This window comes from Fusarium odoratissimum, assembly GCF_000260195.1.
Source record: "Fusarium odoratissimum NRRL 54006 unplaced genomic scaffold supercont1.15, whole genome shotgun sequence".
Classification (NCBI taxonomy): domain Eukaryota; kingdom Fungi; phylum Ascomycota; class Sordariomycetes; order Hypocreales; family Nectriaceae; genus Fusarium; species Fusarium odoratissimum.
The window spans coordinates 611,234-636,761 of NW_022158701.1; the positions used below are offsets into that span (position 1 = coordinate 611,234).

A 25,528-nucleotide genomic window follows, 5' to 3' on the forward strand; every position below is an offset into this window, starting at 1 on the left:
GTTTTGACTATCTTGTTGGGTATAAGCGGGACTGGGCATCTGGGAATATAGACTGATAGACTAATAATTAATCTCCTTGCTTTGGTATCACCTCTGACTATAGACCAACGATTAGAGCCAACCAACATGCACATAAACTATTCTAGACCAGATATTCTGAACTACCCAAGATTCGAGTTTCTCTCTGGAACGGAACGCAGCCACCTTCTTCGACATGTTCATTGTCTTCTGGTGCCATACGCGGGACCTCCATCGGAGAGTTTACTCACATCACGTTGGCTGATACCATAACTGTACTATCTGAGGACTCATGGATGAATGCGACTTTACTTGTAGAGTTTCAGATCAGATCGCATTTGTTATCTGATTTAAGAAAAGCTCTCTTCCATCACACGCGGAACTGTTTTGTATTACGAAGCATCAAATCATGGGTGGTGCAAGCAGTATGATGGAGCCAGACACTATTTATCTCAGTGTCTACGGCACTGCACAGTATGCTCCATTAAAATAAGAATTCTCTGACATCAAATAAAAATACCTTGACACAAGCTTATTATTAGTCTTCTGACCCTTCGCGTAATTGATGGTGTCAAGTGTACGAGTGGTTGAGTGATGTGAAGTCGGACAAAGCTACCCACCCTATACCACATGAGTCAGCTCAATGCTGATCTGTCGACACACTAAAAGATCTACAACCAGGTCTTGGATGACTATCGCTAAGAATACTGTCATGTCAGTCGGCATGGCCTTGCCTTGGTGTGCCGTTGTGGTACAGTACCATCCATCCATGGGCGTACGTACATACGATGCAGCTCGTACCTCACATTGAATCCTACCCCACACAATCACGACAGTTCTGAGCAAACAATTGAAAGTCGTGCCGAGACCCGTGTTCTTTTGAAGTTGTTGATGAATCAATGCGAAGAGACCAATGAGGAGCAAGGGGCATGTTTCGTTGATGTTACGAGTGGAAAGGAAACTGTAGATTTCCTTGGGTGGCTTGATGCCGGGTAATCGGCGTGAGAGGGACAGCGAGCGACAATCACTGTGAGAGCTGGAGAAGTGACAGGACAGCGCCGAGACGAAACAGGCCGGTAGCCGTGCCGTCAGTTCCGAGGAGGTACGTACCTGAGATGTCACTCAACCACGACACAACAACAAACACGTCCAGAGATATATGTTGATGAAGACGAGATATCATCAATCGAATATCTGAATATCTGAGATAATGTATTACCTGAGATTGATCCTATTCAGTCATCATCAACGGAGTGGCCGTGTAGTTTGCAGGTGGTGCTGGTGGTGGCTGTTCCACTTTGACGATAGCGCCAAGACATGGAGAAGGGGACCAACCAGGAGCCAAGGGGTAGTGACTGATTCCTCCCGCCTCATTCGCAGCCATTGCCAAGTCTGTCTTGTCTTGTCTTGTCTTTCAAGATCAAGGAATATAATGGACACAGTGGACAGTACCCAGAGAGACAATGCTATAGGTATGGTAGAGAGACCAGAGACATTGCCCTGCCCGAGGTGCTGAGTGCTTGATGAATCGGCTCAAGGTAGGTACCTATATCTCTCAGTCACAGAGTGATACCCGGCAAGTATCTTCTGCCGTCTTTGCCGTTGGGTTGCTTGCTTTTGGACTACGGCTCCCTAGTTCCGAGCCCGAGCCTTTTTTTTGGGGGTTCCTTGCTAGCCCAAGCCCCCCGGCTCGTGTCTCTCCAGACCAATCAGACTGCATCTCTCCTCTCACAATTCTCCACCGAAAATCCTGACCTGCCCTGTCTTGCGTCTGTCCAGGTCCCGCCACTCCCCTAACGCTCCCCGTCTCTTCTCACTGTAGCTCTCGTTCACTTCAGGGCCCTTGCTTCTGCTTCTAGTCCAATTGCTTTGCGAATCTCGTCCATCCCGTCATTTCCATTTCGCTCACCCTCCCTCACGCTTGACTTGGCTCTTTGCCGGACTCCGATATTCTCCTCCTCTTTTCTTCGTCACCTCTTTCGTACCTTTCACAGGCTCTTCTCCTCATCCTGGGCTTCGCTTCGCCTTTTCCTCTGCTGGGTATTCATTTCCCTTCCTTTCGCGATACCTGCTGGCTGAGAGTTATCTACCGACGGTAGCGCCACGCGTACCTTGTTCCACTCGTCTAGACTTGACTCGACTCTCGATCCGACCACCCACGCAACGTGCCTCGCCTTGACTACGCTAGAATACCTGCTTTTTACCACTCACTTCACTCGTGGTAAACGTATTCAATACCGACTCCCCCCATTCTCGTTTATCCGCGAGCCTTGTTCTGTCGCGCCATCTCGTCACTCTTTCGTTCTTGTCGACCACCACAATCGCCTCAACAGCACCATCACGAACACTTCGAATTCCTTGTCACGATTCGAATTACCGCATCAACGTTTGTCGCTTGACCATCATCATCGCCTCGGTCAATTCTTCCGTTCGCGCAATCGACTAAAGACGCATAAAGAGCGACCCCAGGTCGAGGGACTTTGGTACGGCCATTGAGATTGGTGGAATTCAAGATCCATTGCGTAAAGGAGGCCTTTGGCCATGGCCGACAACGAAAAGAGGGTTTCCACAGGAGTGGCTCAAGAGATCCCTCTTGACCCATTGCCTCCGGCTCAGCACAATGTCGCCAGCGATTCATCATCCGAGTTTGACGAGGTGAGTCTAGTTACATTGCCTTGCTTTGCGCTGCTTGCTTCGTTTGGACCCGAACCTACTGCGGATCAATTAGACTGACACATAGGACCTCAACAGTCTTTCTCCTACGATCAGGATGACATGCCCGACTTCCAAACCACCGAGCAGGACCTTCACGTCACCGAGGATGACCTTCTCGAGGCTCGCGAACTGGCCTCAAAGTACACACTAGAAGATGTGCGCCACATAATGGCTCGCGTTTATCGCATCCACGAGAAGGATCCCAACTTTCCACTCGTAGTTATCCAAAAGATCAAGGCATTTCTCGAGAACGATGAACTCTTTACGAACCCCGAGAAGCACGAGAGTCTGGTGCAGGAGATGAAGCTCGAGGCTGCTCTCATCACAAATAACAGCCCCTATGCCGAAGTTCGTGCCGTCGTCGAGAACAAGGATGATACTTCCATCCCTTCATCAACCATTCGAAGTTGGACAATCGGTCTCGTCTTTTCAATGCTTCTTGCTTTCACCAATCAGCTTTTCGATATTCGCCAACCTGCCATTCGCATCATGGCCAATGTCGCTCAGCTGCTCTCATATCCAATTGGCAAAGGTTTCGAAAGGTGGCTTCCTGACTATGGCATCACTCTCTTCGGTGTGCGCCATTCCCTCAACCCAGGGCCCTTTTCCAAGAAGGAGCATATGCTTATCACCATCATGGCCAACGTTGCGTATAACACTCCCTATACGAACTTGATCATCTGGGTCCAGTATCTGCCCCAGTACTTCAACCAGCCATATGCATCCCACTTCGCCTACCAGATTTTGATCGCGCTGAGCACCAACTTCATCGGCTATGGAATGGCTGGTGTCTGCCGTCGCTTCCTCGTTTATCCCTCGTACTGCGTTTGGCCTGCGTCTTTGGTTACTATTGCGCTCAACTCGGCTTTCCATACCGACAACAACTCCCCGGTACAGGGTCCCTTTGCCAAGATCTGGCGCGTTTCTCGTATCAAGTTCTTTTATGTCATGTTCGGTGCTATGTTTGTCTGGTTCTGGTTCCCTAACTACATCTGGACCTCGCTCTCCAACTTCAGCTGGATGTCCTGGATTGATCCCTATAACCGTGACCTCAACACCATCACCGGTTTCAACAACGGTCTTGGCATCAACCCGTTCCCAACATGGGATTGGAACGTTCTCCTCTGGGATTCTGCTGACCCTCTTATGGTTCCTTTCTTCAGTACTTTCAACCGATTTGTTGGTGCTTTCATTTCCATGTGGGTGGTTCTCGGCCTCTGGTACTCCAACATCTACAACACTGGGTATCTTCCCATCAACACCAACCGTGTCTACGATCGCTGGGGCGAGCTGTACAACGTCACTCGAGCTATCAACGACCGAGGACTCTTCGATGCCGAGAAATACGCCGATTACTCTCCCCCCTTCCTGGGCGCTGGAAACGTTGTTATCTACATTTTCTTCTTCGGCATCTACACTTCGACCCTTACCTATGCTCTTCTGTTCCATCGACGCGAAATTGTTACTGGCTTCAAGGGTCTTTTCAACAGCATGAGGAGGAAGTCGAAGCGCGCGGAGGAGGTTCACGACCTCGATGTTCACACTCGTCTCATGAAGGCCTACCGTGAAGTTCCTGAGTGGTGGTACATGGTTTGCCTTGTTTGCGCTATTGCATTTGGTATTTCTGGTATTGCTGGCTGGGACACCCACACTTCACCTGGTGTCATTTTCTACGGTCTTGCACTTTGCCTTGTGTTTGTCATTCCCGTCGGCATCATCAAGGCCATGACTGGTATTGAGGTCACTCTGACAGTTCTCGCTGAGTTTATTGGAGGTTCCTTCGTTGAAGGCAATGCTCTGGCCATGAACTACTTCAAGTCTTTTGGCTACGTCACCTGCGCCCATGCTGTCATGTTCTCCAACGATCTCAAGCTTGCTCACTACGTCAAGATTCCTCCTCGACACACCTTCTTCGCTCAGATCATCGCTACTTTTATCAGCACCTTTGTTTGCGTTGGTGTTCTCAACTTCCAGATGACCCAGATCGAGGGAGTCTGCACTGAGGATGCCCGGTGGAAGATGACCTGCCCCAGTGTCAACACTTTCTTTACTGCTTCAGTTCTTTGGGGTACTGTTGGACCTAGCAAGATCTTTGGAAAGAACGGTCTCTACACTGAGGTCTTGATTGGTTTCCCTCTGGGTGTTGTGGTTGTTCTGGCTGTTTGGGCTATCAACAAGAGGTTCCCCAACTGGACCTGGACAAGACAGATTCACCCTGTGGCTATCATGTATGGAGGTATCGTTTGGGCACCTTACAACATGTCGTATGTCTGGCCCTCGGTACCCATTGCGTACTTTTCCTGGATTTATCTCAAGTCGCGCTACCTCGGCTTGTGGTCTAAAGTAAGTTGCCTCAAAATTCTCCAAACTCACGAAACAATACTAACAGTTGCAGTACAACTTCGTGCTCTCTGCAGCCTGGTCCTGCGGTATCGCCATTGCAGGCATCATCATCTTCTTCTCCCTCCAGCTTGAAGGCACCGAGTTCAACTGGTGGGGCAACACAGTTGGCTACGTGGGATGCGAGGACGACGCCTGTCCCCTTCAACCTCTCGAGGGCACGGATTACTTCGGTCCTCGGGTGGGTGAATTCCACTAGCCGCCTCGACTGGGGCATCACGATGAGATGATTTGGCGCAATGTATATGGGATTCGAGCGTGCGGTTTTTTGTATTGTGACATTTTTGAATTACCTGGAAGATTTATATACCCCGGTTGCATTGATATAGAGATTGTCTGTTGGGACAGATATTGTATAAAAAACCAAGAGGTTGTATTCGAGGACAATTCGTTTGCACATTTTAGTGTTTGGTATGTGATATAGTGAAGCTGGGGATTAGCATGGTGTTAGCTGAATCAGTTCGTTCAAAGTCTGCAGTTTGGGCTCATTTACTCGTACAGCCATGGGTGTTCACAAGCGAGCTGGAGTTGGTTCAATGGGTATCCTTCATTATCTACATATTACCAAAACTAAGAAATAAGACATTATCATCATTATCCATCAGCTTCAACAGGCATAGCGCCACAGAAGAAATCAACAATGAGTGTATCATCTCGGTGACCTGTTTCCAAATGGTGACAGTCCTCTCATGGGTAGTTCAAACATACTGCCCCATGTCGACACCCTCCGTCCTGGACTCACTGGGCTGACAGGACTCATCAAACTTCCCTCTTCAACTGTTCTCCACGATGATCCTCCGCTACTTCGACTATCGCCGAGAACGGGACCGCCGTCGAGTTCATACATTGGCCCGCTTGAACTAACGGGTGTATCTGAAGACCCAATCTCCGGAATTACAATCGTTGGGATGGGCGAGAGGACTTCTTGAACGGGCGCTTCCGGTACTGTCTCTGGGATAACGGGGACAGGCTCATCGTCCGAGTGCGCTGTTGAGGGACGCTTGTTTTTGATCCAGCTGCTTTTCAGACTTAGCATGCTATTTCTGTTCTTGAGATTTCGTAGCCCGTTGCGAAGTGCTGTTGTCGTTGAGCGCTCGGGACCGGACTTTGACTTTGGGCGGAGTAAAGATCCAGAGTCTGACTTGGGAGGGAGAAGACGTGTTAGGAGCTCGAGTTGAGAGTGCATGCTTGGATGGGCGAGGACGTCTTCCAATGTGATGCTAACGGGGAGGACGTTGTTGAGTTCAGCTGTGAGAGTGTGTGCGGGAAGAATGCAGCCAGAGATAGCGTAGAATGGTGTCGTGGGGATTTTATCTTTTGGGATGCTTGTGGAAGAAGGTTTTATAACCTTATCCCAGGCCTTGACGATAGAAACTTGAAGATCCGTGCGTTGAGCCGCATCAAGCGATTCAACGGGCGGTCCTTGAGGGGGTTGTGTCGCAGGTAAAGGGATCTGCCTCTGTGATCTCGAAATCTCATCTGACGAGTGAACCATCGGTTGATGAATCGTCTCAGGATGCATAATGGTCTCCCACGCCGCAACAAGCAAACTCAAACAACTCTGCACAAACGCAGCAGTAAGTCGTTCCTCAGAGTACCTGATCTCCAGAATAACACGATCATTCGCCTCAATGCTCGACCTTACAAAAAGATCTGGAAAGTCCCTCGTCCACGCTTCTACCATCTTGTACGTAAACGTCGCACCGTCGATATTCATCGTCGACGATCCATCGTGCGGTCCAGGGATGTGATGCTGAACGACGGTGCTGAAGCGTGTACAGGCGCGCCAGTTTGTGCATTTGTTGATGAGTTCTTGAAATCCGAATGTTTCGAAGCGAGAGTGGGATTGGCGCTGGAGTTGGATGCAGTTCATGAGATCGAGGGGTGTGCTGTGACTGGAAGGGAATTGGACTCGTACAGGGAGGATGTTTGTCATGGGACCGACGATATCCGGGGTTGAAGTGTGGATGACTTCGCCGAAGAGAACGTCGTGGGAGGATGAGAGTGTTGAGAGGACGATGGCCCATGATGCTTTTAGCGCTGCATCAGGAGTCATGCCGTAGGAGGATAGATGGCCTAGAGAAGTTGTATGTTTTACCGTTCGAATCTCAGACAGAGACGCTGGAGCAGCAGGGCGTGTGTGAGCGATGATTTTTGTCATCTTTGCATTCTCAAGTTGAACATTCCAGTATTCTAGACCTTGAGCACGCGTTACTCGTGAAGCGCGCGTGTAGTCAAGATACGAAGATCTCGGTACGTCAGTCGTATCGTCTCCTTCGTAGAGAGCTGTGAGTTCGTGAACGAGTAAATGAGCGGCTACATCGTCGATTTGAGATGTACTTAGGCGAATAACCAAGCATCCTTGTTGTTCTGCATTTAAGAATGTAAAGTTCGTAACAGGTGTCGTTGGGTCAAAAGGTAGAGATTGATGGTCCTTGATGAGATTCTGCGTGACTTCTTCAAGAGAGCCTGTACTGCAAGAAATGGTTGAGAATGGCGGCTTGAAAGAAGCGCAGTGGACTTGATAAACCGTGTGAAGGTGCGAAATAAACGCTACGTTGAGAATAGCATGCATGTCGCTCAGTCCTTTACAAGCTGTTTCGAGACGCGATGTATCAATGGGACCGTTGAAACGAAGCGCGAGACAGATTATATCAGCTCGGTTTGGAAACATCCCTAGTTCAAGAGCGCGGACTTGTTGGGAGGTCGCTTCAGTGAAGTCAAGAACATCAGGTGAAGAAACTCCAAGCTGCGGCGCGATGACCTCCTTGACGAATTTCGTATCAATCTTCCTCGCGACTTGTTTTCGAGCTGAGACTTTCCTCGTAGAAGACTCAGCAGAGCGACATATCTCGGTAAGTGACCGTTCACCCAACAGATCAGATAGTGAGATGTAAACACCACATTTGCGAGCTGCGATGACGAGGTGAGCAGCGAGGTACTTATTCCCACCGACTGATGAGAAAGTACTTGAGCCTTTCACAGCAGAGACTGAAATACCAAGAGTATTTGCCCACATTTCACGCATCATTTCCTCAGGGCCTGTCAAGGGCAGGGGCTTTTGCGAGAGGGTTACACGTTGGATTTCTCCTGGATTAGGAACGTGCGACATAAGCAGGACATCGTGAGTCGAGAGATTAGCGACACTGCGTTGGAGTTTTCGCCGGTTGACTTTTAGAGACGTTGACATTGGAAATGCTCTAACGGGGATGAACACTGCAGGGATAGAGTGCCGTGGAAGACGGGGTGTGTTGGACGAAGGATTCTCGAGGGATGCTTCAAACATCTTCTTAGCGATGTACGTCCGTTCTCGAGTCTCAGGGGTGAGAGTGTGAAGATTCTCATTAGGTTGCATAGCGTGACCGAGTTGAAGAAACGCAGCCAGCAAAGGACCTGTGTCGCGCATGGTGACGGAGTCAACGACTACATCGATGCCTTGGCCTAGACAACGACGCATGAGTTGTTCAACTTGCGCGACGTCGACCATTAGACCTCCGACTCTAACCTCGTCACGAACGCTAGAAATGAACTGGACGTTTCCGTCGTCGAGATAGCGCACACGATGCCCTGTCTTGAGATATCGAGGTCTCTGTCGCTCACCCTCCAAATCTGGTGCAACGAGAGGCCTGTCCAGTGCAAAGCGATGAGGCGTAACGAGAGGACTGTCGATGGCCAATTCACCAATCGCACCGACAGGCATGAGCTTCTTAGGATTATCAGGATTAAGAACCCAAAAACGACCTGTGACCGGTGGCGTAATGACGTCCAAACTGTTATCCTTCTCAACTTCCGTGACTGAAATGCCGAGGGGACAAATATCCGGTGCGCCATACGCAAGGAGAATATCATGATCTTCCATCCACGGCATGTATGTATCAGGATCCAGTTTTCTCGTTCGAAAACACAGCGTTCGTAAACTCGGTACTGAATCTGGATGGATGCTCCTCGCGATAAGACTTGTCATGTACGACCACGTCACATCCATTCGAGCCATGGCACTCGCAATATCGTTACTTCGTTCGTGTGCTGAGGGAATGCAGACACAACCACCGTGGACTAAAGTTCCAAGAATTTCCACCAGGGAGATATCGACGTTGAAGGCTGAGAGTTGAAGAACGCGGCTTTCGCTGTTGAGTTTCAACGCTGGTCCTTGGGCGAAGAATGCAGAGAGTAGCGAAGCATGCGTGAAGAAAATACTCCTTGATTTCTTAGGCGTGACAAATACACACGCTGCGTGGTCAGGACTTGTCTCTTGTCCCATCGTCGAAAGATACGGCGTCAGCATTGCGAAGAATGTATCATTAACAATGACAAGATTGATCGCCAACGAACTCAAATCCTTCCAAGCCGTCTCAGTCGCCAGAACGATATGAGGATTGAGGTAATCAATAGTCGATTTCACCGTACTAGCATCCTGCGAATCCAACGCTGCGAAACTGGCACCGGCTGAAAGAACAGCGAGGATTATAACAGGCGCCCAATGGTTCTTTTCGAGAACGACGGGGACTATAGTTCCTGGTCCGACGCCGAGATTGACGAGGTATGTTTTCAGGCGTGAAACGAGCGTTGAGAGTTGGGCGTATGTTATGTCGCCGTCCCAGGAACAGACAGCTTCTGCGTCTGGACGAAGAAGACTATGCTGAAGAATAACATCGTGGAGACAGGATGAGATTTTTTGAGATTGGGTGGCCCAGTCTTGAACGACGAGTTGGGCGTAGTCCCTATCTGTAAGAAGATCTGTCTCCACGATGAGCTTTTGGGGTGTCGTGAGGATTTGCGTTAAGGCTGAGTGAAAACTATTCATAACACTCTGAATTTGAGAAGTTGAGAGATGTCGGGATGTGAAGTTGACGTGTAAACGATCGTTGATAAACATAAGCGTAAGGGACACATCACAGTCCGTCTTGCGCCCACATGTCAAAGGCGTGGTTATCAACTCATCGCCCGCGACGAGATTATTCTCCTCATGAAAGTAAAGGCAAGTGTTGAACAGCCTCTTATCCTTGAGCCCCAACGCATGCTGAACTTCAGACATGGTGAGATTATCATGCTTCCTCGCATTGGCATACCCTTCTCCCGCGATAGCAAGACACTGTCCCAGAGAAGCGGAAGGCGGCAGTTCGATATAACACGGTAGAATGGTTGCAAAACTCCCGACCAGTTCTTCAATCCCACGGAGGAGTTGTTCATCGCGCGCGGAGAATTGATACCCAAACGTAACAGCGTCCATGCCTACAAAGGCACGTAAGACGAGAGCCCAAGCAAGTTGGAAAACAGCTTGGGCGTGGACTTGGTTCTGTTGGCAGAACATGCGCATTTGCATGGTCGGAATGTCGAGATCAAAGGGAACGGTGTGGAACGTATCCTTTGAAGTGGTCGAGAGGGGCGGGAAGATACATGGTGTTGCGTAGGAAAGGCTCGTTTTCCAAACTTCAAGACTATAAGCTGTGTCGATGGAGGCTATCTGGTGGAGATATGTGTTATGAAGCGATGAATTGTCCTGGGGATCTTGACCGGAGTAGACACGGCTTAGTTCCGCTATCAAGAGATGAAGACTCGGCAACTATCACAGTTAACACCTTACTTGAGAGTATGTGAATGGGGACTTACATCGCAGAGTGCCTGGCTAGCATCAAGCCTCACCATCATCCCCTCAGGATTATAGCACACCGAAAGTCTATGTCTCGGCTCTCCAAACCCCATATTCAACCCCGGCAACGTGCCAATCGCTTCTCTCGGGTCCATCGTCTCAATGAATAGAATATTCGGTGAGATTTTCTTCAGCACAACTTGATCAAACAAACCCTCTCTTGAAACAGCATCGATGAAAATACTCCGTAGAGCAGGTGTGTTTGCAACAATGACCTCCCACGCTTCACATAACCTCGTAACATCAATAATGTGGTTCAAGCCGGTGAGTTCGTGAGATACATGGACGTGGAAGGATTCGCTGTTTTGAGATTGTGCGATGAGGAGTTCTTGCTGGGCTGGTGTGATGGGCTGTATCGTCTCAATGTCCTTGACGTTAATTCTTCGATCTGATGTGAGTCGCTCGAGAGCTTGATATGATGATTGGATTAAAGGAATGTCGGAGAGTGTGAGTCGTGGTTCGTGAGATTCGAGTTTCGTAATAGCTTCGAGCAGTTGATACTCAAAGACTTGAATCCACGTCTGGATCTTATCCTGGAATTTGCAGGTCTTGCTGTACATCACATCAATCTGACCTCCAGCGTTATCCATCATCGCTGAGACTTCGAAAAGAGCGGTCCTTCCAATATCGGAACCAGTGGTGGACTTGAGATGGGATTGGCCAGGTAGGGCGATAGGTTCCAACAATCCGTTCTTTCGTTGAAGTTGTTTCGCAGTATCGACAGTGTTGAAGATGATTTCGAGGGGGGTGTTCGTCGCTGCGCCTTGAGATGATGAAAACTCGGAATTGAAGAACGGAGCACCTGATCTTGGTATGCTCCTTCTTGTATCCTTGATCAAAGTGATGACTTCAGTCAAATCTGTCTCTGGATCAACAGACACACCGATTGGACATAGTGAAGCGAACCACCCGACCGTTTCCAAAATGTTAAAATCCCCCTCTGAAGCATCCCGCCCATTTTCCTGCTTCCATAACGTCGGTAAAAGTCTATCAGGAAAGACCTGGCAGAACGAAAGGAGGAGTGCAGCGAGTATAACATCTGCCGAATCTGTTCTCAAGACCTGGGCCGATGATCGCTCCAGAGAGTACGCTTGTTCCGCAGTGAGTTGAAAAGACAACCGGTCTGAGTTTCCGTAGGTATTCGCATCCTGATCCAGATCCCAATACTCCAGATTCGCCGAGAAGACATCAAACGGAAGTGTCGGCTCAAACAACCTCTGCTCCATCTCATGGCCCTGATGCTCAATCCACCGCTCAAACGACACACTGCCCTCCGACAAAAGCGTGCCTTTTTGGAGCAACTCTTCCAAATCGTTGAGAATGATCCTCCAGGATAGTGAATCGAGAATGAGTTGGTGCGCCGCGAGGTATAGCATCTGCTTGTCCTGGTTGTGAATATACATTGCCGCAAAAACCGGTCCATCGAATGGATCAATCGTATCTTCGGTTTCGTTGATGAGCGTGAGTATCTCATCCTCACCAACATCAATATGATGCGAAAGGATGTAGGAATTCGTGCCTTTGGGAGCAACACACTGCATCCACTCATCGCCCTTGACGAATCGTGCTCTGAGCATATCATGCCTAGCGACGATGGCTTCAATCGCAGCGTCGACATCAGCCGGTTCCGCACCGCCTTTAACCCTAACCATGAGCCCTTTCGTCCACCTCTCACTCTCACTCTCATTCTCAACAGCGGCCAGGTAAAGCTGCTGCATCGAACTCATCGGAAACACCTCCAAATCCTCACTCCCCACCCTGGGCATTTGTCTCTTTACCATCCGCCGTCGCGCAGGAATCTGAAGCTTCATGACCTCCTTGTAGGTAATCTCGTCCATGTTCTGCACCCATGTTTGCGCGCCACGTTTATTATCGTCAAAGTCAAAGTCGGTGGGAATCCATATCTGGGGCTGCTGCACGGCCATGCGAAGTGAAGAAATCTCGTCCCTAACAGAGTCGATAGGTAGAGGTTTGCTGCTACTGCTCTGGAGTTGGAGGCTAGGGTCGATCTTAATAAGAGCAACGAGTTGGCCGTCGAATGGGCCTGCTCTGGGCCAGACCATGCACACGCTGCTGACGCTGGGAAATGACTGAAGTAAGCTCTCCAAATTAGGGTCCACCGCTGAGGTTCCCCCTGCAGCCCTACCACTAACCCCCCTAACACTTCCGCTGGAAGACGAAGAATAAGACTCTACCGAGTCAGATCTAGACTTTGGCGTACATCTTGTCTGAAGCTCGGCTAGCGTCTGACACGCCATTATGTCGTCGCTTTTAATATCGAAGCCTTTGCTTTGACATGTTTGACGGACGAGTTCCGCTGCTTCTTCATCGCCGCCTAGTTCGGTGAATGAATCAAAGAGAAGAATGTCGTTGAGCGATATTGAGAGTGTTGAGGCTATCGCTTCTATGAGTTGGTCTGGTGAGTCGTGGGAGAGGTCGGTGATGAGCCGTGGTAGGCTTCGTCTTTGGGGAGACATTGTATTGAACCGATGATGCTATCAACAAGATCTGCTCAAAAGAGCATCGGTAATTGAAGATGCGATCCTTGAGTTATTCTACCATTTCTCTTCTCTTGTTTTAAGCCCATTCTTCTATGACATGCCCTCCATCCTCAAGCATCCCAAATCTTGAATCCTGTGCTCCAACTCACAGCCCCCAAAACTGCCAGTTGTACAAGCTACCCCAGACCCGCCCAGCTCAAGCAGCAGGGCCCAGGTATCCGTGACTCGAGGTCACAACGAATTGAGACCGCGATCAGTACTCCATCACCACACCATGACGTGCCGCAATGCGCGTCTGCTCCTATTTTAGTACTTGGCTTTGACAATCATCGAGATTGAACACCAACATATAGTGGTAAGGTTGGATAAGTGAATTGAGCTGTTTCAAGTCGACAGATTAAAATACTGATGGTCTTGATCTTCGCGACGATGTCACTCTTCCATTAACACGGCTGATACCCTCGGGTCCAAACTCGAAACTTTGTTAGAGTTCGTCATAGCACATCGTATTGAAGGATCAACCCCCAAAATCCATCATCACAAGTTTTCCCCTTTTGCATTCTACCAACCGCTGTACATACTTGGCCCCCTCGCATCTGCAAGTCTTACACTCTGACCTGATACATCTAAGTTCACCGACATCTTATACCTATTATTATCAGATCCTTACTCCTTACCTTAGCGAAAAGGAAAAAGAGAACTTTGGTCCAGATCTGCAGGGCGAACTTACCGAGATTAAAACACTTGCTTTCCATTTTAAGCTTTCCCTAAACACCCTGCCCTTCCATCCCGTCTTCTCTCCCGCTCTAGACATAAAACAAACTATTAAACCCTCATCCCCATGCCCAAGATCAAAGACCAGAATAATTGTCAAATACGGAGTATCATTCCCCTTTCAAACAAGGACTTCCCGTGTTTCCGAGACGGGAGTCCTCGGTTACAAGCGAGATAAGGCTATAAGCGAGATGAGCTGGGGCCGTTTTAGTGCTCACGCTTCAAGACTCCGTTGGACACGGACCGGTCATGTCTAAGCGCTTGAGAGTTCAGCTATGATTCAGGGGATCCAATCCTCCTGACATCAACGTTCTGTGTATTATTAATCTTGCTGGGGGCTAGATCAAGAGACTGCGATAGCACTGAGCGCTGAGAGAAAGATGTTTACATTCCTGGAAAGCCAACCCTCCGCAAAGGGGTAGCACATCAGATGGAGCATCTCATCCGTCCACAACACCCAAACACTACTTACCTCCATACAAGGCACACCACGTAATTGAAACAACTGTCTTGATGCAAGTCTACATACACATAAACCCATAGCAATTCCTATATTCATATCGTACACCATTAATCCCCCCATCTCAGGTATCTAAACCACAACCTCGTCATCGTCAGGATCCTCAATACTCGTTCTTCTCTTGGCCTCCTTAACTTCCACAGCCTTGACTTCATCATCCTTCCCCTCCTCAGCAGCCTGTCTACTCCCCTCCTTTTCCTTCTCCGCCTTTGACAGTCCAAACGGCCATAGTCCACTCAATCCCCTCGTTGAAGCCGAGCCTTCCTTTGCAGGATTCACAGGTTGAGGTCTTATAACGTTTTGAGCGTCGTCTTCCGGCATGGCGAAGTCTCCAAACTCATCGTCATCGTCGTCATCACGCTCGTCGTCTGATTCATTCCCATCTGGCTTTCCTCCACGATCCCTCACCACGTCTCTCCACCATGCGCCCCTTTCATCACCTTGCGTCTGATCATCATCGTCAAAGTCCTCTTCTGTATCGGCAAACGGATCTGTAGGGTTCTCGTCATCGTCATCATCGTCGTTACTTAAATTTCCAGATGATTGTGCCTGGTTGTTCTTCTGATGCATCGCCAATCGAGCCGCCAGTTGAAGTCTCGCCCTAGAAGGAGGGATGTTCAGCGGCGGGGGAGGTGGAGGCGGTGGGGGAATCGATGGAGGTTCCATTGATCCTGAGTTCAAGGGGTCCGTATAAGCTCGGAACTAGAAATGTCTCGTCAGTACGAGGCGCTCATGAGTGTGAAATGATCAGTTGACACTAGGAGATGAGTCGGAGGGATAGGCGTCCTGAAAACACTGGCATCGAAGCCTGACCCCCCTTTCCATTTCGTTCCTTCGTAGCAGCGTGCACTCCTAACTCTTGTCTCCGTTGCCAATCATTATTCTATACAGATCCCAAACTAGGTCAATCCAGACCTTACATGATAATCCCCCCAGCCATCCATCCGCCCATTCTATCCCACAACGCCTGGTATAAATGTCTCAAAACCTCGTTGTCGTCAGCAGCCTCATGAGCTCTTCAACCTCGACGTCCTCGAAATTCTCAAGGTCGTCAAGTTGCAGCATCTCAGGGCGCCGCCTGACTCGCGTCTCTCGTCTTGTGCGTGGACGATCAAGTGTTCCCCAGTAAGATGCGCCCTCCTAAGGGTTGCCTTCTGGTTTCGAGACATCCTCAACCTGCTCAGCATGCTGTTGCTCTTCATCTTGAGATGAGCGCTGATGGTGTGCTACAGTTTCGTCCAAGTCCATAGGAGACCCCCTTGTGACGTCCTCCCGATAATCCAAGTCAGGGAATTGTGATGCAAAAGTCTCAGGAGACCGCATGATCACATCCTCAAGTGTTTCTGCTATGCCAGGGTATCCAGGGATGCCGTGATCCGAACCATCGTCTTCAGCTTCAGCGGAAACACCACTCACCTCGGAATTGACATCCTCCTCGTTTTCGTCCCCATCTTCGTCCTCCTCATCGCTGCTGCTGCCAAAGCCGGACATTAATGTGGCTCCACTGATAGTGAAAGGGCCGATGCCATTTCCGCTGTCCTGGCTGAGCTCTATTCCCCCGTTAAGGCCAGCTTCCGCAAGTGCACTGGAACCACCACCGTCAGAGCCTCCGCTCAAGCCAGACAGGCCAACGCCACCAAGTCCACTGCCGCCCATTGACCGGTTGCCCATAGCTACCTCCGGTCGTACACCACCAAGGATGGCATTGTCTCGCTCGCGTGTCTCGGCGAGCGATCCCTCAACGTAGCTGATCCATTCCTGGCTCATGACTCGGTCAAGAACAGTCTCCGAGAGGAGCTCCGGGGGATGGCGTTCGGTGAACTTAACAACCTCCTCGGCGATGAGGGTGAGGTGTCCCATGTATCCCATGCGGGTTTTGGTCTTGGCCTGGGACTCGTCGCTGGCCTTTTGGCCGTTGATGATGGCACTTGTAACGTCGGCAGCTTCGAACAATGAAACGGCCAATGTAGGGTTGTAGCTGCGGTCCATGGGGCCGTTGAAAACTTGCTGAACAATATCGTACACAACATTATGCAGAAAGTTGTTCCAGGGGTATGCAAAGAAGAAGTTCTGCCCATGTTAGATGGCAATCAGTGGAGGGCATGATTCACTTACAAGAATGGTTGGGACAACACGGTGTTCAACGAACTGAAGCTTCAGGAAATCTCCAACGACGGGCTCCTCGCTAGCCTGTCCGGTAGGCTGCTGCTCCTTCGTAGGCTTGTCGTCCTTGGCCTCCTCGGTCTTTGTCTCAGTGGTGGAGGCCTCAGCAGTCGCAGCTTGAGCATCACCAGCCGCCTTTTCAGCCGCTTGTGGTGGGCGATCAGCTCCAGATTCCGGTGGAGGAGGAGCAGAGAAGAGAGGTGCAGGCATATCGTCCGGCTGAGGAGAGATACCTCGAGGCTGCTCCTCCACCTTGACGGAGGCATCCGTAGACTCAGCCTTGGATTCTGGCTCGGATGGAGCAGGAGTCAGGATAGCTGAAGAATCAGAGGTGTCGTCCTTTGGAGTATCCTCTTGCGTTGTCTTAGGCTTGGATTCCTCGGCCTTTTCGCTGCCGGGCTCCTTGGATTCGGACTTCTCAGTTGAATCAGCCTTAGCAGGCTCTGCAGACGCAGGCTCAGCGGTCTTAGTTTTTGTGGGTGACAAAGGCGCAACCATCAAATCCGGCTCATCGAATCGTGTCTCGTCGCCCTTTGCGGCTGTTTGAGGAGGGCTGAGCGGCTCATCGACAAAGTCATCCTCATCCTTGCTGAGCGATGTTGTAGAAGCGCCAGGAATGTCGTCTTCAGCCTTGACAAACTCATGAGAAGTATCCTCACTCATCTCCTTGCTAGGCTCAACCTCCTCGAAACCATCGTCGTCAGCGTTAGTGACCTCAAGACGTCTCTTCTCCTCGGGTGCAGCGCTTCGCATGGTCAAGTCGTCAGTGGAGTGATCCTCCTCCTTGAGCGGCGCCAACTTGCCCTCGGTACGAAGACGTTGTCGCTCGATATCACGCTGAGCCGTAAGCTCCTCGGAACCTGGCTCATTCAACAAGCCCATGTTACTGCAGTGCAACAACTCGGCCATGAGCTCACATGTCTTAAATCGGTCAAAGCCAAGGGGCTCGAGCTTGACGCCAAAGGTCGAGTCGATCTTCTCCTTCTTGGAGGGAACGTCCATGATTAGGTTCATGAACTTGGGAACGTTCTCAGCGAACAGACGAAGAAGGGTACCCAGGTAGATGGGGTCGCGGCTGGAGGGCGCAGCGCTTGCCTCGGTGCCCATATCAGGATCATAGTCGGAGTTGTTCTTTCGAATGACTTCAATAATGATACCAACACCAACTGTCAGAGGGTTGCCGCCGCCAAGCATGTAGCCGATAAGCTGCTCAATGCATGGCTTGGAAACAAGCTGGCGGGTGAGCTCGTTAGGGCCGATGCATTGTTGTTCGTTCTGGGAGGCATTGGCAGAGATGGTGATTATCGCCTTGATGAAGTCACCTGCGGCGGTTTGCACAACCCAGTTGTTCTCGGGGCTGAGGCAGGAAAGAAGGCTCGGGATGATGTCCTTGGAGTACAACCACTAAAGTCATGATGTTAGCACAGATGCATTAGATTAGTGGGGAGATTTCGCACCTCGACCACACCCTGGCCACCCTCGTTACGGTCCAGGGCAATGATTTTGAGCAGTAGGTCCATGACCATAGGACACTCAACATGCTTGAGTAAATTAGGGACAGCATCGGGAAGAGTTGTCAATAATTCCATCATGTCCTCAGTCTTCTTCTCGAACAGAGACTCATTGACTTTTGTGAAGTAGCTCGCCTGGAGGGGATCGAGCGGGGCAGGGCGGGACAAGAAGTTCCAAAAATCGCGAATCAATTGTCTGTTCTCAGCCAAAGCCTCGTAGATGGACCAAGTATCGGAGCTAAGAATCTCGCAAGCTACAAAAGCGTAGCGATTGCGCTTCTTCTCCTGCTCCTCCTCATCGTCGCCCGGGTCGGTGGCGCGGGATGATGCGCGCGGTCGCGAGAGAGAGAGGAAACGGTTCTTGGCCTTGGCCTCTTGGTCGGTGGACTCGTCGGGAGACTCGACGGTCTCGAGCTTTGGAGCGACTACATATTCGAGCAGATTATCGAGGACCTTGTCGCTTCGGAGGTATTCGATGAGCTTTGAGTTGTGCTGCTTGAGCTCCTGGATCAAGTCTGTCTCTTCGAGTAGCTCCTCGAGGGTAAAGTCTGGCTTATCGAGGATTGTGTCGATGGTGGAGATGTTGGCGTAACCGCCGAATCTCCAAAACATGGTGAAGGGTCGATATTCGCTATCGCTGTCGCTGTCGCGGGACCAGCGTTTGGCGGAGGGGAAAGGTTGAAGATTGGATTGTGGAGGAGTCGAAATGGATCATGTAATCAGGTTTAATCGAATCGAGTTGAGTCAGGCAGACGTAGGCGGGTCAGGTCGGTGGGCGGAGGGTGAGTTTCAGCAGTCGTTGCGCACTCACTTGCCTCACCTCAGCAAGCGAACTTTGTAGCGGTACAGCTGAATAATAGATAAGGAGTATAAGGTAGTCAGGAATCAGATTGTAACATTCCCAGAATGCCTAATCAATCAATAATCTGCCTTGGTTGTGGTAAGTAGAGAACCTTGAAGCAAAGCAATAGCAAGATGACGACTGTCGCGTCGCATCACTCGTTGCCAAGAATATGGTAAAACCCAGGCAAATAGTGGCCTGGAAAATAAAAAATAAAAAGCCTCCGAAGTGGTCTCCGAAGAGTAATTCAAACAGACAGTTCGTCCGTCAGTTGCGGTGATGTCAGGCTCTCACGATGGAGAAGCTGGAAGTGGTTGATTGAGGAAGCACGGGCACGAGCACAGTCACAAGCGGGCAAACAGTAGGTGGCCGCTGAGCACAGAAGGGCTTCCAGTGGTTTAGCGAGCGGCAGCGGCAGCGGCAAAGAGCGCCAACGATAATCAGCACAGCACAAGCCAGGCCAGGACTAAAGGCTAAGCTGGAAATCCATACCGAGATAAGACCAGGTTCACACGCACGCGACACTCAGCACATGGGAATTGATTCCATGCAATGTTTGTGGCGGCTGCAGCGGTTGAATTGATGAAGCTGATGGTGGGTGACATTTGGGCTTGCAGAAGCGTTTTTTGCTCGCGATCGAATTGATATACGATACTCTATCTGAATCACCATTGTTTATCTGATAATATTATTGTCTTGTGTTTATTGTTTGTTGTTTCTATCAGTACCATGTCCATACGATGTATGCGTCTGGCTTATGTGGAGAAGCAGGCCTCGAATCAAAACAGGAAAAGGGGGCAACGCCGCGAACAGGAGCAGAAGGATCTGGATGTAATTTACGCTGCATGATGACAGCAGCCAACGTCACAGTTCAACTCACTCACTGGGTTACACAATGTGGTCATATTGTTACACAGGTTCATCAACCATTTTCTCTGCTGGACAGTGGGTGACATTACTGCGAGCTATAAGATCCCCCCGGAACCGGCTATCTCATCACGGACCTCCTCTTTTCCTCTTTCATCATCCCAACCCTGCCCTGCCACGTTTTCTGTGCTCGCACCATTGACATCGACACCCTCATTTGTTGCTGCGTGGCTTGATAAACCGGCCAATTAATAGGCTCAGAATCGAGACACAGTTTGAACACTAACCTCAAGCAAAGCATGAAACAGTGAATCACATGACGTTCTAGTTTTTGATGATGTTTATCAGCGCTGTTTGCTTACCCTATATCTCTTTACGCAAATTCTCTCATGTGAGGACGATGAGAGGGAACGAACGATACAGAGGCAAATCGTATAAATGTTGTTAGAAGATATTGTCAAAAAAGCATGTTTAAAGCATAGAATATTTAAACGAGTGTATCTAAGAAATAAACGAATGCCCTCTGATACCCTAATCGTTTATGTCTATCACCACCTCAAACACCAAACCATACATCCTCACTCTAACTCGGCGGAGCTCCGTTATAAGCCAACAGATTCGGGCTCCCGCTGCCAGCATCCTGAACAACACCACTCGTCGCCAACTCCTTCAATCTTCTCGCCACACTCTCAGGCGTCGTCAAGCCCTCCTTCGCTCTCAAATACAGCGACAAACCCGCAACATGAGGACATGCCATACTGGTACCACTGATGGTATTAGTAGCACTGTTACTGGTATACCAAGCACTCTTGACATTTACACCCGGCGCGAATAGATCAACAAGCTCGCCGTAGTTGGAGAAGATGGCTCGTTTGTTGTCAACGTCGATTGCTCCTATGGTCGTGGCGTTGGGGGCCGAGGCGGGTGAGTACTTGGCGGCATCGGCATTGTCGTTTCCTGCTGCGACCACGGTGTGGACTCCAGCGCTGTAGGCAGCTTGGACGGCGGCGTTGAAGGCGTCTGAGCGACTGCCACCGAGGGACATGGATATAACAGCCTGTTCTTTGCGGCCTGGGGTGTTGGTGATGTTGGTCACAGCCCAGTTGTACCCATCAAGCACGATATCAGTTCGAGACTGCGAATGTCAGCAGAGTCTATGAAAGAGGAGCAAAAGACTTACACTGCCGGTGTGAAACACCTTAACTGCAATCAAGTTTGCTCTTTTGGCTACGCCATACTCTTTACCAGCAATAGTACCAGCACAATGTGTCCCATGACCATTGGCATCGACAAACTCAGCACCAGGATAAGCATTGTAACCCAAAGCCGCCCGGCCCTGAAACTCGTCATGCCCGATGTTGATACCAGTATCAACAACATACGCATACGTCCCAGCGCCAGCAGACGAATCATAAATGTAATTGTTGAAATGAGGAGTGCGATGCGAGATAGAGCCAAGACCCCAGGTCGATCTCTGCTGAGTGATGGTCTCGTAAAGATTGATCTTGCGAACAGGCTCAACAGCAAGGACCTAGCAACATCAATATCGAGCAACCACAAGAGGAGGAGTTGGCTTACATCTTTGCTCTTCTTAATCTCCTTGATAGTCTGCTTATCAAAGTCTCCAGAGTACCCCTTATAGGTCGTCTCATTCCAGACCAGTTTGACACCATCTTCAGTACGACGGAAAACACTCCCGTTATGGATACTATCAACCCAATCGATGTGCTGCTCGACTTTCTTCTCGTCAAGTTTCTGTTTCAGGGTAACGATGTAGGCGCCCTCGATAATATCATCATCGTCTGTTACGGTTGGAGCAGCGATGATCGCAGGCAGAAGAGCAAGGAGGAGCTTAAGGTAATGCATCTTGAACGAGAAGAGTTTGGCGAGGATGATAATTTCCAACAGAACGAGAAGGGCCTCTTCTTATAGGATTTAGATATCACATTGTTCTTCTGTCTTCGGAGTTGGCGATCTGAATTTGTGAGTCTTCAGGACCCTGTACACCATTCTGCAACTCAATGTCTTTGATTCAACTTGCACATTAATCTCTATCAACCGACAAGAAAGAAAAATATCTTATAACGGATATTTTAATGAAGATCCGTCTAGAATCTGAAACTCAATCTTCTAGATGTGACATCAGAATCTCTTTTTGCTACTAGGGAAAACGTCTTGTGATGAAGAACTTCGAGAAAGAGTGGCAATTGTGACAGCCACGCTTATGAACTCGTACATAATCCTCCCTCAGCTGCAAATCATAGTCTTGAAACCGAGGACATATTGCTATTTGGGCTTGTTCTAGATATGTGCTAAGGGTATGGTGACGGCGATGGGTATATGGACAAATTGAGGTATAACGCTCAGCAGGATCAGCCTGTTGCAGTCCCTTGGTCATCACCTAAACAGAGTCTATTGCCCGTTCTGCTGCAGCTTTAGAGGGAGATATTTGACTAATAGATGCTCACTCAAGTGTATCGGACTATACAGAAGACCCTCGACATCACTCACGGAACAACCGAAGCTGAGGAAAATCAGGGTTGAGACACACTGACAACGTGACCCATCTTTCCAGATGGCCATATGATTCATTTCTATAAACCCCTATTCAAATCTATATTCCCACGCTACATTATCGCCGCTCAGCCGAGACACTCCATCTGCGCATCTCCGTCCAACTCATCACGCCCCTGCCACCGCCCTCGCCATGACCTTCAACCCCGTATCAAACTCCGCCTTCACACCCTTGACCTCCATAACATCCTCCGGCAACAACCCCCTCCACCAAGCATACCAATCCGCCACCTCGCCCAAGTCAACCTCGTCAAGCGACAGCCACTCCGCCAGCGTCTTGTGCCACTTGGGGAACAAATGCTGTATCAGCACCTCGGCAATAACCCTTCGGCCGAGCGTGGGCGTCCATTTCAAAATACCCCTGAGCACAGGAAGGCTCGGTTCCTGATCTGCTGGCTCGACTGAGAAGTTTCGCTGGAGATATTTGCCCATTGACGGGAGGACGTGGGACATTACGAGCGGTCGCCATTGATCGCCGAGAATGCGTTCCCATTTTGTAAGACCAGGTAAGCGACCCTCCTTGAAATCCCATACGTCGATGAGTTGTCTGAACTTTCTCTTGACGTCTGCTACAAGACCTGTTCCCTTGGGGTCAAGATGGTATGAGGGGAGGTATTGAAGCCATGGGAATAGCCATATGTGCGGTAGACTGTGGTGCTGACGTCTGTTCTTAGGATTCCAGTCTGATACTGCTGTTTCCAACTTCCGAGCGATATTGTCGATGAATTGTGCGCGGACAAAGGATGGTAGGAGGTCATCCCAGGCCTCCATGACGCTGAGCATCTTCTCTGGCTCAAAGACATCCCATGACCGGACAGCCGCGAGTGCTTTGGGTAGCCAATTTTTGTACATCATGCTTTCGTATGGTGTTGTGGATTTGTGATGACGGCGGTAGATGTCGTCTGTATTGACTGCTGCCGAGGAATCCCACTTGCCGACAGATTTGCCATTCGTTGTCGATGGCATGAGTAGTGATTTTAGTTCTTTGAGATCTGATGCGAAGCGTGTTGGCTCTTGTAGGAGATCCCAGTCTCCTTCTCGAAGGAAAGGATGGATAGCCGCAACCGCGATGTCGGCAATCTCTGATGTCGTGGCCTTGAGTTCAAGGGCCTTCTTCAGGCACCCGATAACTTGATCCCAGTCGGCTGTTGCAAGCTCTCCACTGACCAACTCAGAAAAGACCTGCAATCTCTCGAAATCCGATCGTAAATCGTCCATCTCCTGCTCCTTTTCCTTGAGCTCAAGGTCTATCCACGTTTTCCTCTCTTGCAAGCTCTTCCATTCATCAGAAAAGGCTAACAAGTCTGCTTGCGCTCTCTTGACAAGCTTCCTCGCCTCTATCACTTCCGTTGATTCGGGTGTGGCAGTTCCTGTCGTCGGTGTCATGATACCACTCGTTGATGTGAGCATCTTGCTTCCAGGCCCTGTCATATCGAGAATAGGGGCAAATGCATCTGGGATATGAAGACCTGGAGCCGCAGCCTTGAGCTCCTCTGCCGTAAGGTATTTCGGTTTCTGTCGTCTTGGTGTACTTGTTGCACTGTCAAACGCAGCTCCTAGGGACTTCTTTTTTGCCTTCTTTCGTTTCTTCTTTTCCTCCTCGTCCGAATCGACAACCTCTTCTCCTCGCATTTTGGCTTGTCGCTTCTCTTCTTTCCGTTCCTGTTCAGATTTCTCCTTCACAGCACCAAGACCAATACCCTGCGGTCGGAGGTTCGCTTCGATAATGACGTTTCGACCCTGGCCTTCCTTACCAAGACCTTGTCCCTCCTGGTAGCCCATCTTTGCCATCATTCGGGCACCGAAAGACTTCGGGTTTGTCTTGCCCTTTGCGCCAAAGGCACTCGGTTGTGGCTTATTACGTGGTGTCGGAGAGCCCTCGTCGCGCGGGTTCTTGAGGACAGGATCGTTTGCTGATGATGGGACAAAGCCCATACCGAGAGGGTTCTTGCCATCGAATCGGGTTCGAAATGACGGTCGAGCTGTTGCTTCGGCGCTTACGCTTCGACTTGAATTTTGGGTATCGTTCTGTGCAAAACCGCGTGCAACACCCCCGAAGCCTAGTCCTACTCCAGTGTTGCCCTCCTCCTCCTCCTCCTCCTCATCGTTGTCGTCTTGGTCCATTGCGCTTCTTAGCATCGGCCGATTATCGTCGGAATCTTCATCGCCATCTTCTTTATCGCTTCCTGCGCCTGTTGACACAAAGTTCATGCCTTTATTTCTCAAGGTGGTCCTCTTCCATTTTCTAGCAGGTCCGTCGTCTTCGCTATCGGAGCCAAAGATGCCCAGCGCAGCCTTCTCTTTGTTATTACCACCGACACGGCGCCTCTTTCGGGGGTTAAAATCACCGAAGTCGTTGTCGGCATCAAGACCTGGCGCGAGGTGCTCGTCTTCAGATTCGGATGCTGATGAAGAATATTCGGCCGCGGCGGCTTTGGTGAGGCGTGAGGGGTCAAAGGAAGGGCGCGATGAACCGTTCATCTTAAGAGTGTTCTTGATAACTCTCTATGTGTCGTTTGTGAGTTCCGCGTGCGAAAGCGCACTTGAAGCATGGAGAAGCAATACTTGCGACGCGACAGGCAGACGTAGAAATAAACTGGAAGCTTGGGCATGACGATGTTGGAGAGCCTTATCTTATCGGCACGTGATGACTTGGAACTTGGTCACCTGAGAGACCAATCATAAGAAAGCCATTCATTTTTCCTTCGTAGGTTACACACTTCAAGTTATCCAATGATTCTGTCTTGTATTTCTTTAATCTGATAGGATGGCTAAGTTAATCCCATCATGCTTTGGAGTCTGGCAGGTCTGGTTCCCGGACCAGGATGGAGAGACGGCCCGTGCTGGACTCTTATCACCACGTGATTTCATCCGATAGCCTTCGCGGTTACTTTTACTAGATGCTCTCTTGCAGCAATTCGGTAGAAATACGAAGAGAAGAAATCACAGACCTATAAGAGATTCTCTTTGAGATCCCACCATAAATCGATTTCC

The 25,528-nt window shown here is 49.8% G+C and overlaps 5 protein-coding genes across 9 annotated transcripts; 1 reads left to right on the plus strand and 4 right to left on the minus strand.

Annotated features, from left to right (window-relative positions):
- Positions 1-727: 727 nt before the first annotated feature.
- Positions 728-10,674, plus strand: FOIG_09425 (uncharacterized protein; the record flags this gene model as incomplete). 3 transcript variants are annotated; one of them, XM_031209694.1, is made up of 3 exons in its annotated part: positions 1,498-2,673; positions 2,770-5,076; positions 5,129-10,674. In XM_031209694.1, the coding sequence occupies exons 1-3, from the start codon at positions 2,560-2,562 to the stop codon at positions 5,330-5,332; spliced, it is 2,625 nt and encodes an 874-aa protein (XP_031060781.1). In that variant the 5' UTR covers positions 1,498-2,559. The 3 variants fall into 3 exon arrangements, with proteins under 3 accessions (XP_031060783.1, XP_031060781.1, XP_031060782.1); XM_031209696.1 differs by having other exon boundaries at positions 728-5,076; XM_031209695.1 differs by having other exon boundaries at positions 1,831-2,673; positions 2,770-5,208.
- FOIG_09426 (uncharacterized protein) lies at positions 5,644-13,260 on the minus strand (the record flags this gene model as incomplete). Its single annotated transcript, XM_031209697.1, has 2 exons — positions 5,644-10,696; positions 10,744-13,260. 2 exons carry the CDS (start codon positions 13,258-13,260, stop codon positions 5,783-5,785), a joined length of 7,431 nt encoding a protein of 2,476 aa, XP_031060784.1. The 3' UTR covers positions 5,644-5,782.
- Positions 13,261-14,306: 1,046 nt separating this feature from the next.
- On the minus strand, positions 14,307-19,453 carry FOIG_09427 (uncharacterized protein). 2 transcript variants are annotated; one of them, XM_031209698.1, is made up of 4 exons: positions 18,199-19,453; positions 16,694-18,145; positions 15,995-16,648; positions 14,307-15,280 (listed from the first exon to the last, which is right to left on the minus strand). In XM_031209698.1, exons 1-4 carry the CDS (start codon positions 18,862-18,864, stop codon positions 14,651-14,653), a joined length of 3,402 nt encoding a protein of 1,133 aa, XP_031060785.1. In that variant the 5' UTR covers positions 18,865-19,453; the 3' UTR covers positions 14,307-14,650. The 2 variants fall into 2 exon arrangements, with proteins under 2 accessions (XP_031060785.1, XP_031060786.1); XM_031209699.1 differs by having other exon boundaries at positions 14,307-16,648.
- A 1,090-nt stretch (positions 19,454-20,543) lies between these two features.
- FOIG_09428 (subtilisin) lies at positions 20,544-21,826 on the minus strand (the record flags this gene model as incomplete). The annotated part of the gene is made up of 3 exons (XM_031209700.1): positions 20,544-21,095; positions 21,141-21,491; positions 21,539-21,826. 3 exons carry the CDS (start codon positions 21,824-21,826, stop codon positions 20,544-20,546), a joined length of 1,191 nt encoding a protein of 396 aa, XP_031060787.1.
- A 674-nt stretch (positions 21,827-22,500) lies between these two features.
- Positions 22,501-25,276, minus strand: FOIG_09429 (uncharacterized protein). Of its 2 annotated transcripts, XM_031209702.1 has the most exons (2): positions 24,883-25,107; positions 22,505-24,829 (listed from the first exon to the last, which is right to left on the minus strand). In XM_031209702.1, the coding sequence occupies exons 1-2, from the start codon at positions 24,898-24,900 to the stop codon at positions 22,643-22,645; spliced, it is 2,205 nt and encodes a 734-aa protein (XP_031060789.1). In that variant the 5' UTR covers positions 24,901-25,107; the 3' UTR covers positions 22,505-22,642. The 2 variants fall into 2 exon arrangements, with proteins under 2 accessions (XP_031060788.1, XP_031060789.1); XM_031209701.1 differs by having other exon boundaries at positions 22,501-25,276.
- Between the last annotated feature and the right edge of the window lie 252 nt (positions 25,277-25,528).

Coding starts and splice junctions, on each gene's coding strand:
- FOIG_09427 (XM_031209698.1), bottom strand. CDS start 18,864: ATGTTTTGGAGATTCGGCGGTTACGCCAACATCTCCACCATCGACACA. Junction 16,649..16,693: donor GTGTTGTCCCAACCATTCTT/GTAAGTGAATCA, acceptor TAACATGGGCAG/AACTTCTTCTTTGCATACCC. Junction 15,281..15,994: donor AGGAGGATGTCAATTCCGAG/GTGAGTGGTGTT, acceptor AGACATTTCTAG/TTCCGAGCTTATACGGACCC.
- FOIG_09429 (XM_031209701.1), bottom strand. CDS start 25,015: ATGAACGGTTCATCGCGCCCTTCCTTTGACCCCTCACGCCTCACCAAA.